This window comes from Poecilia latipinna, unplaced genomic scaffold (assembly GCF_001443285.1).
Source record: "Poecilia latipinna isolate Pla-1442-1.1 unplaced genomic scaffold, P_latipinna-1.0 Scaffold741, whole genome shotgun sequence".
Classification (NCBI taxonomy): domain Eukaryota; kingdom Metazoa; phylum Chordata; class Actinopteri; order Cyprinodontiformes; family Poeciliidae; genus Poecilia; species Poecilia latipinna.
In genome coordinates this window covers 147,327-158,912 of record NW_015113357.1, presented here as the reverse complement: position 1 = coordinate 158,912, position 11,586 = coordinate 147,327, and the positions used below count along the sequence as shown (strand labels likewise).

At 48.4% G+C, this 11,586-nt stretch overlaps 2 protein-coding genes across 11 annotated transcripts in view; one reads left to right on the top strand and one right to left on the bottom strand.

Annotated features, from left to right (window-relative positions):
* LOC106955514 (myosin-7B-like) overlaps window positions 1–2,558 on the top strand; it is a 36,105-nt gene extending 33,547 nt beyond the window's left edge. The window contains 8 exon segments of the mRNA XM_015045730.1: window positions 51–301; window positions 370–579; window positions 662–787; window positions 865–955; window positions 1,481–1,560; window positions 1,848–1,952; window positions 2,022–2,117; window positions 2,345–2,558. Of these exon segments, the coding sequence (XP_014901216.1) occupies window positions 51–301; window positions 370–579; window positions 662–787; window positions 865–955; window positions 1,481–1,560; window positions 1,848–1,952; window positions 2,022–2,117; window positions 2,345–2,545 (1,160 nt within the window). The 3' untranslated portion in view covers window positions 2,546–2,558.
* Window positions 2,559–4,304: 1,746 nt separating this feature from the next.
* Window positions 4,305–11,586, bottom strand: part of sulf2b (sulfatase 2b) — a 66,675-nt gene continuing 59,393 nt past the window's right edge. For 5 of the 10 annotated variants that reach the window (XM_015045719.1, XM_015045721.1, XM_015045722.1 and 2 more), the window contains 11 exons: window positions 10,942–10,998; window positions 10,358–10,487; window positions 9,567–9,810; window positions 9,181–9,367; window positions 9,002–9,098; window positions 8,651–8,745; window positions 8,373–8,432; window positions 8,079–8,251; window positions 7,848–7,990; window positions 7,294–7,417; window positions 4,305–5,780 (listed from right to left, as the gene is read on the bottom strand). In XM_015045719.1, the coding sequence (XP_014901205.1) occupies window positions 5,491–5,780; window positions 7,294–7,417; window positions 7,848–7,990; window positions 8,079–8,251; window positions 8,373–8,432; window positions 8,651–8,745; window positions 9,002–9,098; window positions 9,181–9,367; window positions 9,567–9,810; window positions 10,358–10,487; window positions 10,942–10,998 (1,600 nt within the window). In that variant the 3' untranslated portion in view covers window positions 4,305–5,490. Of the gene's footprint in view, window positions 5,781–6,396; window positions 6,454–6,556; window positions 6,594–7,293; window positions 7,418–7,847; window positions 7,991–8,078; window positions 8,252–8,372; window positions 8,433–8,650; window positions 8,746–9,001; window positions 9,099–9,180; window positions 9,368–9,566; window positions 9,811–10,357; window positions 10,488–10,941; window positions 10,999–11,586 lie in introns of all 10 variants that reach the window. The other 5 variants (XM_015045727.1, XM_015045726.1, XM_015045728.1 and 2 more) reach the window with 5 other exon arrangements.

Sequence of the window (11,586 nt, the reverse complement as noted above, 5' to 3'; positions counted from 1 at the left end):
TCTCCTCCCTAGTCTCCTCCCTAGTCTCCTCCCTAGTCTCCTCCCTGGCCTCCTCCCTGGCCTCCTGCAGCTGAAGGAGGATGAATCCTGAGTCCAGAGTTTTGCTCCATCCAGGCGGAACCAGCAGCGCTCTCTGGACAGCTTGCAGGCCAGCCTGGAGGCGGAGAGCCGCAGTCGCAGCGAGGCGGTTCGTCTGAAGAAGAAGATGGAGTCGGACCTGAACGAGATGGAGGTCCAGCTGGCGCACGCCAACCGGCAGGCGGCTGAGAGCCAGAGGATCATCAGACACCTGCAGACACAGGTGATCCCACCTGACCAGGCGGTCACCTGCACATGTGGGTCAGTCCCCATCACTTGGTTCTGCTGCAGGTCAAAGAGCAGCAGGTGGAGCTGCAGGATAAAGTCCAGGCGGCCAATCAGCTGCAGGAGCAGCTGGTTCTGCTGGAGCGCCGCAGTGCGCTGATGGCAGCAGAGGAGGCGGAGCTGAGAGCGGCGCTGGAGCAGACCGACCGCGCCCGCAAGACTTCTGAGCACGAGCTGCAGGAGGCGGCGGAGAGAGTCGGCCTGCTCAGCTCTCAGGTACGGCCGCAGGCGACCCGTGACCCCTGACCCCCGCCGTCGCTGACGTCCAGACGTTGATCCGAGACTTCCTGCGTTCCAGAACGCGGCTCTGCTGAACCAGAAGAGGAAGCTGGAGACGGACCTGTCTCTGCTGACCGGAGAGGTGGACGAGGCCGTGCAGGAGAGCCGCAGCGCCGGAGAGAAGGCCAAGAAGGCCATCACTGACGTCAGTCCTGACCTCTGACCCCTCGCTCAGGCAGTGTTTGGCCCCGCCGTGGTTCCTGATCGTTGCTGTTCCTGCAGGCGGCGCTGATGGCCGAGGAGCTGAAGAGGGAGCAGGACAGCAGCAGCCAGCTGGAGCGGAGCAGGAGGAGTATGGAGGCCACAGTGAGAGGTCAGACCCGGTTCCCCTCTGAGTCCGGATCCGGTTCCCCTCTGAGTCCGGATCCGGTCCCCCTCTGAGTCCGGATCCGGTCCCCCTCTGAGTCCGGATCCGGTTCTCCTGTGAGTCCGGATCCGGTCGCCCTCTGAGTCCGAATCCGGTCGCCCTCTGAGTCCGGATCCGTTTCTCCTGTGAGTCCGGATCCGGTTCTCCTCTGACCAGATAAATGTTGGTCAGAGGGGAACCAACAGAGGTAGAAACATTCCTGTTTCTACCAGGAAACAGGAATGTTTGTTTGGGTGCGTTTACCCAGAATGCCTTGTGCTGTAAATATTAGTGATGAAAATATTAAGTTCTTTTAATTACTAAAAGGTTTTCAGTAATTTAACCACAGCAGCCAAACTTAATCGTGTGATAAAAAAAGCCAAATTTTAAATGCAGATATTAAATTTGTTCATCTCTTGAGCTGGATTAGTAATAATCTGAACTGTAGATTATAGTCCAGATGAAGGAGCTGAGCTGTGGCTCCTCTGTCAGACCTGCAGGTGAAGCTGGACGAGGCGGAGCAGTCGGCCCAGAAAGGAGGGAGGAAGCAGCTCCACAAGCTGGAGACCCGAGTGAGGAGAAGTTCTGCTGGGCTGTCGGTTCTGACCCGCTAAACCCAGACGGGTTCTGGGGATCCAAACCAAACAACCTGCTGTGAACCAGGAGCTTCTGCTTCAGTTTCAGAACCCAAACACACATTAACGTCCTTACGACGTTTTCAGACCCCACAGTGTTTTACTTTCATCTCTTCAGCAAATTGATCTTGATCAATAACAAAAACCTTTAATGTAACAAAGTAATGATTAAATAAAGAATGTGTCGCGTTCCCAGAGCCTGGATCAGATTCTGCTGTTTGCAGGTCCGGGAACTTCAGCTGGAGCTGCTGGAGGAGAGGAAGAGGAGCGAGGAGTTTCAGAAGAGCCTTCGTCACTCTGAGAGGAGAGTGAAGGAGCTGTCGCTCCAGGTCTGAGCCGCCGGCTGCTGCTGCTCTGGTTCTGTTGGGCTGCTGCTTCATTGGTTCTGTGTCCTGCAGTCGGAGGAGGACAGGAAGACTCTGCTGAGGATGCAGGAGCTGATCGAGAAGCTTCAGGCCAAAGCCAAGAGCTACAAGAGACAGGCTGAGAGCGCAGTGAGTGAAACCGCTCAGACCCATCGGAGCGCTTTTATTCTGAAACATCAGCAGCGTCAAAAGGCCTGAAAAACACAAAGAGCTGCATCACAGGAAAGGTCAAAGGTTACCTGTAGATCTGAAATAATGGCGGCCTTCAGAGTTACAAACAGAGTAAAACTTTCTACATCCGGTGGTTTCCTCTTTTCTCCGTTTTATGTGGTGTCATTCCTCCATCTGTCCACCAGGAGGAGCAGGTGAGCGACACCAGCGTCCGGGTCAGAAAAATCCAACACGAGCTGAACGACGCCGAGGAGCGAGCCAACATGGCGGAGACCGCCGTCAACAAGCTGCGGCTCCGAACCCGCGAACAGAGCGGCGCGGCGGCTCTGGTGGGTCCGGCCCGGTCCGGTCCGCTCTGCGGCTCACATCCGGTCATTATTCACTAACAGAAACGTTTGTTTTTCTGCAGATGAGCGACTGAGGCGGAGGATCAGCTGTTTGTGTGATGAGTTTAATGTCAGATTAATCCTGATTGTGTCGGTTTTGTGACCGTGTCGCTGTTTTCTCTGTGCTTTGGTTCGGTTTTCCTTTTGCTCTTAGTCTTTGTTTTCCAGTAATAAACCTTTATTAAAGCTGTTTTACCTGTTTGTGCTTCAGGGCTCCTGTCTTCACCAGAATGTTTGCAAAGTTACTTAGTTACAAATTAGCAGCAGTAAATTTATGTTATTTAGCCTGACATGAGGGGCAGATGGGGTTCAAAGTCATTATTTCATCATGTTATACATTAGCTTATGAATGTCACAATTTCAAAATAAATATTTAATTTCCAAAATAATATTTAGCTTGCTAAGTAAATTGAGCTACTTAGCTCCAAAGTAAATGTTTGGCTACAGGCTAACTAATCAGCTAGCTCATAACTATATATTTATTTAGTTTCAAACGCAATATTTTTGCTCTAAGCTAGCTAAATATTTAACCCAATAAACTTGGGCTGCACAGTGGCAGCTAGAAGGTCGTGGGTTCGATTCCCAGGGTCTTTCTGCAGGTTTTCTCTCTCTGGTCTCCTGTCAGGTTAACTGGTCTGTAGAAACTGGCCTCAGTGTCCATCTGTCCTGTCCGTCTCTCTGATGACCTCAGGGTGACCCCGCCTCTCGCCCGTTGACCTCCTGACCCCAATGGGACAAGGTGCAAGAAAACGGATGGATTAGTTTAGCTGTTCACTTACAAACTAAATTCTAGTTAGTTGAGGTCAATATTTAGCTTAATATTGATTTTAGTATGAAGGGTGCTTTTATTTAATAAAATTGATTAAAAAAAATAAATATTTAGCCAGACATTAAATTAGCACTGAGCTAGCTGCTTAGTGCCGAGTCCAGAGCTACTAAATATGTAGTGTGGAATAAATTTTTTTTATAAACTGACATAAATGAATACTATGGTGGAAAATTGACTTTCAGGAAGAAATCCCAATTTTTCTTCATGAAAGACTAAATAAACTTTTAGCTGTTTGTTTTTGATGATGCAGCTTTTTAACGGTGCCTGAAACAAACATTTTTCCCACTCAGTGGTTTGGAGTTCAACACTTTATTCACAGACTAAACTCAGCGGTCAGTGTTTCCACAGGTCAGTGGGGCTGAAACAATCGTCCATCAGTCAAAGTGCTCTGCAGTTTGTCCTTCTGTGTGTCCAGTCCGGTCAGAACCGGCCCGTTCTTTACAAATAAAACACATCTAAACTTTTACATTCAAACAACTGCGGCTGGAGGATCGGACCGAGACGGACTGGACCCCCCAGAGAGGAGGAGCCTTCACAAACAGCTTCAGGATCAGAACCAGCCTCTGGGTCAGACGGACTGGACCCAACATGAACCTTTACAGGTCCAGAGTCTGAATCACAGAATCAGTCTGCTTCCGGCAGATCCTCCGTTTTACTCTAAAATCATAAAAACATTTTTAATGCAGAAAGAGGAGATTTATATGGAAGCCCATTCCTGCCATTAAAGAAAGAAAACCCAACAGGAAGTCATAAATACAAGTTTTAAAGTCAGAATTATGAGGGGAAAGGCTGTGCTTCCTTCACTACCTCATAATAATTCAAAACTCTGATTTTAAAATATTCATATTTTGATGTTAATTGAATGTTGTAAAGTACAAAAGTAAAACAGTAAGTTACAAAGGAGTGGATAAAATAAACTTATTAAAAAACTTTGTTTCCTCTTTGTACCTTCATTCAGGTTCTTTATTAATGCAGTAGATTAAATAAAGTAATAATCTTCAATATCCTCAAAGGTAAAGTATCACCAACAGAAGCTCTGGTAGTAACAACAATAATGATAATATGGATAATAATATGACTTCCTGTTGGACATTTATCAGTCTCCTTCATGGTACAAATGTGTTTCCATAGTTTCTGAGCAGATCCACCTGCAGCAGGTTCAGGATCACAAAACAATTTATTCATCATAAAGTCTTTACAAGTTAGAACCCAAACATAATCATCGTTCATGTGGTTTATAATACTGCTGCATTTCTCCACGTCTCTCATTAAGGAGGGGATCACCATAGCAACCAATGACTCGGCATTTTCTGATTTTTGACAGCTTTAGGTTGCTAGCAGAGCTAACATGTTGAACAGCAACGCCACAAATTCATAAAGGCATTGTGGGAAATGTAGGAAACCAGAGTTAAAACTGCAGAGTGAAACCGTCATGTCCGCCCAACAGAGCAGAAACTACTTTAATGATGAATGAACAAGCGAAACTCTGCAGACAGGAAGCTGACGTCTCAACTTCCTGTGTGAATCCAGTCATGTTTTCCTGGAAGCTTTTCCTTCCTCCAGATCTTCTGTTCCATCAGCTCAGTGGAGGAGGAGGAGGAGGAGGGTGATTGGACGGTTAAAAATCAAACACACACAAAAACACAGTCCTATCTCTGATTGGTTCACGAGACGTCAGAAACTCCTCCTCCAATCAGAAAAGTTCTTGTCGGCAGTGGCGCCGTGGGAACCGCAGTCCATCACCTGGTTAGTAATGCTGTCGGTCACCATGGTAACCAACAGTGAAGTCAAAGGAGGAAGTCACATGACCACAGTGGTGACGTCAGACACGAAGCGGTCCTTCAGCGCCTTGCAGATAAACTAAACACAAACGAGATGAAGGCGGCCAATGGGAGGAAGAGGAGGAGGAAGGATTCTGACTCATCGTTCTAAAAAGAAGAAATTTTCTCAAATTTAATTCAAAATCAGACAAGAATTGAGAGGAATTTATCTGGGAAGATGCGACTGTAACAGCGAAGCCTCCAACACGGCCTGAAAGGCAAAACTCAGGGAAAAATGCTTTTGAAATGTCACAGACACATTTCCCTGTTCTCCTCCTGCTCCTGCTCCTCCTACCTCAGCCTCCCTCCTCTTCCTCCTCGGAGCGACAGCAGCAGCCCGACAGAGAGGAGGAAGAGGAGGGAGGAGCAGATGATGAAGAGGTGCGTCCAGCGTTTCCTCCCAGTGATGTCACAGAAGTAGCAGACGGTGATTGGCTGACCGCTGACACAGGGGCGTGGCGTTCGATCTGTGATGTCACCTCAACGGCCACGCCTTCCTGCTTCAGACGGCTGCGGTGGGCGGAGTCTGGAGCCGGTGTCAGCCAATCAGGAAGCTTAGCCCTTCCAGCCGTCCCAGATCGGACCTCTGGACACAAACACAGGAACTGAAGGTTAAACCAGCTGGAAGGCGGTTCGGGTCCAGAGTCAGAGACGACGCAAACAACCTGAAACCCAAACATGGTTGTTAAGGCGACAGTGGGAACAAACAAAACCAGAGGCGGCTGGCAGAACCACAACACCAGGTTCACAGTAAGAGCTGCAGCAGAGAGTCAGCAGACTCTCCACAGACTGCGGCGTGTCCGCCGAGTGACTGTGGATTTGGTCTTTGTTCAGCTTTGTGAAAACTTCTGGATCATTTAGATCTGGAGAATCGTCCAGTTTTAGTAAAATGCCTTTTGTTCCCGGTGACCGTCTTTCCTCTGCCGGCCTGTGAAGCAGGGCAGAAGCTTCTCCAGGCTGAACCTCTCTGGAGAAGAGAGGTTCAGCTTCATCTTCCTGAAGCTGTTTGTCTCGTGTCTCGGCACACAGAATCAGAACAGACGATTCGTCCCAACTCTGATGATCAACCAGCTTCAGTGGAAACGGTGTGGATTTAAAACTGTTAGTTGTGATAAGGCGCACGTGTGTGTGTGTGTGTGTGTGTGTGCAGGAAGTCGCCCGATGCAGGCCAATCACAACGGAGAACTCGGAGGAAGACTCACAGCGTTCGGGATGATGAAGGCTTCTTCACTTTCGGCCACTTCCTCCTCTCAAACAGCCTGATGCAACAAACACACACACAGTTACACACTCAGCCAAACACACCGTCTGCACCGGCATCCCTCAGAGTGTGTGTGTCGGTGTGTGTGTCGGTGTTTGTACCTGTAGTCACCAAAGTCGCCATGAGCCCGCCCTCCTGCTGAGAAGATCATCTGATTGGTTAGTAAGCAATGGCTGCTGGAAAAAACAACCTGACTACAGCTGAGCTGGCGTTAACGGAGGTCACCTGAACGCACCACCAGCACCTCAGTTTGCTCCTCCATCCGGAGGTGAAGGAACTACAAGCTGAAGTTATTTTGGTTTGTTCTGTTTGGTTAAATTTATGTCTTTAAACATAAATATTTACTTATTTACTGTCTTCCTTCCTCTATGCGCTCATGTCTGTCTGATCTGGAGCAAAATATTAACATTTCCTTCGCAGCTGAAGCACTTTAAACACTGTCAGTAAATCACCGTCTGGTGCAAACTTTACATTGACTGTTAACCTTCTAGAGATTTAAAAACTGGTTGAAGGTTTAACTTCAAACTAACTTTTGCAACTAAGAAAACACCGTGAAGAGAAGCAGTGAAACCAGTGAAACCAGTTGGTCCAGAGCTGGTAGTTATTTTCAACAGCATCATCATGTTGCTGATGAACACATGACAACCGTCAGAATTAACTGAGGCGTTCCACAGGGCTGAGTGTTTGGCCCAGTCTGACAAAGTGCTGCACTTTTAGAAAACAGGAACGATTTGAGATGAAAATGACTTCAAACATGGTGAGAGTCATAGTGTGTGTGTGTGTGTGTGTGTGTGTGTGTCTGTGTGTGTGTGTGTGTGTGTGTGTGTGTCCGTCCTACCCAGCTCTACTGAGCGCGTGCGAGGATTACACTGCTTGTGGCCCTTGCAGCCTCTGAGCTCCATCAGCTGGACGTGCAGCTGGTTCAGAACCGTCCGGTCCAACGAGCTGACGGCGTTTATCAGCTGCAGACACAGAGAGACGGACACAACAAGGACTCAGGCAGAATCTGGACGACTTCAACAGAGACCAAACCTCTGAGGTCCAACAGCTGAGGAAGGTTTTTAAAACAGATTCACATTTGGTCGTTTTCAAAACTCAAAATGAAACCAAAGGTTCTGAACATCCAGGAGGAATTTAACTTTTAATGTCTGAACATGGGATAAAAGTCAGAGTTTAACACATTGAAGAACATTTCCAGTAAATATTCTAAATAGCAAACAAATAAAACAAAATACTTTATTTACAAATTTTCTGCACAGCTGAACCAAAGTGAGATGAATAAAAAGATCATCCTGTGAAAACTGGCTGGTTATGAGGGGCTCGGCCCTCCAGAGGGCGCTGTGTGTGTGTGTGTGTGTGTGTGTGTGTGTGTGTGTGTGTGTGTGTGTGTACCTGGTACGGGTCGGTGCTCAGGTCGAAGTACTCCAGGAATCCGGTGGCGAACTCACAGAACAGGAAGTTGTGCGTCTCGTTGATGGTCCTCAGGCACCAGTAGGTGTTGTTGTTGGCGCTGGTGCAGGCGCAGAACGGTCCCACTGAAACACACCGAGTCACGACACATGACCCCTGCAGGATGACCTTTAACCCCTGAAGCAGGAACTATGTGGTGTGTGTGTGCCGTACATGTCCAGAAGGGGGCGGTGTGCCAGTGCTGGTTGTCGTGTGTGAAGCAGGTGAGTCCGGGCATCGAACACGTGTCATTGTTCCTGATCCTCTTCATCATCTTCCTCATCTTCTTCCTCCTCTTCTGCTCCTTCAGAAGCCAGTTCTTCTTATTCCAGGCCCCGCCCTTCCTGCTGTCTCACACACACACACACACACACACACACACACACACACACACACACACACACACAGGTGTTGACAGGTGACCACCCTGATGATGATGATGACCTCACTGTGACCTTTCTGACTCACCTGAAGGGATGAAGGCCTCCTCCTCTGAAGCGAAGCTTCTTCTTCAGTTTGGCTTTGTACCTGCACACACACACACACACACACACACACACACACACACACACACACACACACACACCATCAGGCATCAGCCCAGTTCACCCAAATTAAGAACGAAGTGCAGAATTATGTTTAAATATAAAACTGGCTGAGATCACAGAATGGATGGATGGATGGATGGTTGGTTGGATGCTGGTTGGATGAAGCCACTGATTGGTCGGTTCGGGTCGTTTGCTTACAGGTACTTGTTGCAGTCGCACTCCAGGGGGCGGGACTTCTTCAGGTGACCTCTGACCTCTCTCAGGTTCTTGATCTTGGTCTGCAGAGTCTCGATCTGAAGAGAGAAGACGTTTTATTTCTGCAGTTCTGGATGTGGTCCCGTCTGTTTGGGTCGGTTCCTCCAGTCGGAACCAAACAGAACCAGGAGCTCAGAGTCCGATTCACACAGGAAGTACTGCTGCTGCGCTGCAGCCTCACATCCTGTCGACGCTCAGATGCCTTCATCCAGCTCTGGCTCTCCGTTGCCTTGTGTCACCACAGCCAGGCCCCTGAAGACCTAAGAGAATACTTTGACTAGGCCCTGCCCGTACCTCATGGTCGATGTGCAGCTTGTGGTCCTTCCAGGCCTGCAGAGATTTATAAACTCTGGTGTCGCACTTCACCGAGGCGTTGGACAGGATGGAGCACCTGCAGGCGAGCGGCCCAGTCAGACCAGAACCAGAACCAGATGGATTTGTTATTCAGGGCAGAAAAGTAAAACTTCTCTGACCTGTGAGTCACTCTGACGGCGCTGGATGGCGCCGGTGCGTCAGTAACTCCTCCCATCCCGCTGAACTCGTCCTCGGGTTCATTCTGACCAGCTCCGCCCACCAGGCTCTGGTTGCCAGGGTAACCGTGCAGCTCGGACAGCGAGCGGCTGTAGCGGTTCCTTGAGAAGCTTTTCAGGGTTTTAAACTCTGAGACAGAAAAACAGAAACAGTCTGAGTTCATGAATTAACGCCTGCATGAGATGCAGTTCTGTCCACAGACACCAGAGGGCAGCATCTCCAAATAAAAACCACAGCAGCAGTCTCACTTCCTCTGGCATAATTTGACTTCTTTGTGCCAAATTCCACTCAGTGCTGCCCCCTGCTGGTCAGCAGTGGTAACACTCACTCTTCTTGGAGAAGAAGGACTTCTTGTTGAACGACCTCACCACGGAGGGCCGGAGGTTCGCGGGCAGGACGTCGCTGAAGTCGCAGTTGCAGGCGTCCGGGTTGGGAGTGTACAGCTGAGACTTGATGCTGATTGGACGCTGGAGGCTGGCCACGCCCCTCTGGAAGATCTTGGCCCCGCCCCCTTCGTTCTTGCACTTGAAGAGTCGCAGTTTTCCCGACGCGTCCTCCACACACTGCCACTTCTGGACACACAGAGACACGGACAGTAAAAACCCGGAGACACTCAGGGGCCCATTCAGAACCTGAATCAAGTGGTTCTGAACGGTTCCATGAATGACTGTCAGCCCGGGTCGTTCCCAACAGAACCAACCGGTCCCCAGTCCGCCTGGCGTTCACATTCAAACTGAACCAGAGTTCACTTCAATCGAACCCAGACCGGGTTCTGGAGGACCAGAGGTCAGTTAGCATTCACACCTCACCAACCGGACCGGACTTTGACTAGGCAAACGGACTGGAGTCGGGTTAAAGCGGACCGGAGTCGGGTTAAAGCGGCCCGGAGTCGGGTTAAAGCGGACCGGAGTCGGGTTAAAGCGGACTGGAGTTACTGGTTTCAGCCTAAAGCTGTGAACCATGTTTAAACAGAAACAAAGATTTTAACGTCTGAGCGATAAATCCAGTTCGTTTCTGATGGTTGGGACTGAAAACTTTAGAGGGATCCAGAGGAACCGGACTGGGATGCGATCCTGGTGAGGTGACCGGAGCAGCAGGAGAACCCGGTGTGTGTGCTACCTGTCCGGTCTGCTGGCAGGGCGTCTGGTACTCGGCTCTCTGACACAGGTCTTTGACTCGCTGGTGTTTGGGCAGGAAGTTCTCCTCCTGAGAAACCTCCTTCCCCTCCACCTGCTGGTGCAGCAGCTTCCTGTCAAAACAACAGCAGAAAAAATCTGCTTCTTATTGCAATTCAGGCTCATTTCAGAAAAAATATTTGAACATCAGATTCATTCAAAATCTGATGTTTCTGAATGAACAAGTTCTGGTTCCAATAATAATTCCTAAATATTATTTTCCATTCTTCAGATTGTTGGAACTTTAATTTGTTTCCGGGGGAGTAAATATGGCGTGACACAGAGCCCTGCTCCTTAAACTTCATTTCAGGAGGAGAAACTGATTTTAGGCATAAATCTGATCTGATGGATAACTGATTGATTGGATCCTGGAAGCGTCTCGGACCTCGTCTGCCTCATTCCAGGTTCAGAACCAGAACCGGCAGGACTTTCTGACCCGGTTTGTCCTGGTTGGTCTGAGGCGGGCCGCTGTCCGTATCATTAACCGGGTTCACGGCCGTCAGAGTCAGAAGCTTCAGACATATTTACCCTCTCTCCACCAGGAACGAGTCTCTCCAGACCTTCGGCTTCCTGCTCATCTGGAACCTGGAGGAAAGAGAAGCAGCGTTACTTCCTGCTGCTCCTCGCTCTCCGTCTTCAGTCTGTAACATTTTACCTCATATGAAACATTTACATCCAGCCTGAGCTCTTTCTTTCACCTGAATCCTTCAGCCATCGTTCAGTTTTCTGAGGAAATTCACACATAATCAACAGATCCCTGCACAGATGTTGGTTTATCAATAATTGTGAATGTATTGCAAATTTTCTGCAAACATTATTGGGTTTAAGCGATGCTGACTCCCACCTGCAGGTGGCAGTGTTTCTAACTTCTACCTGAAGTTTCAGTCTGATGTGCAGAGGAACAAAATTTGAATTATTTGTGTAACAAAAATATTTGTGTCCAGTTTCTCTGCTTGTTATTTTAATCTTTTTTCTTTTATATGAAGATATAGGATGAGGTTTAATTTTAATAAGAAAAAAAAATCTTTAAATTTCTTACAAATATTCCTAAATCAGCTCAGCAAAATTCACAAATGACAAAAAAAAAAAAAAAAAAAAAAAAAAAAAAAAAAGAGCTAGGGGTGCGCCACATTGTTTTTTCAACTCACCCGAGAAACAAAACAAGCAGCCAGG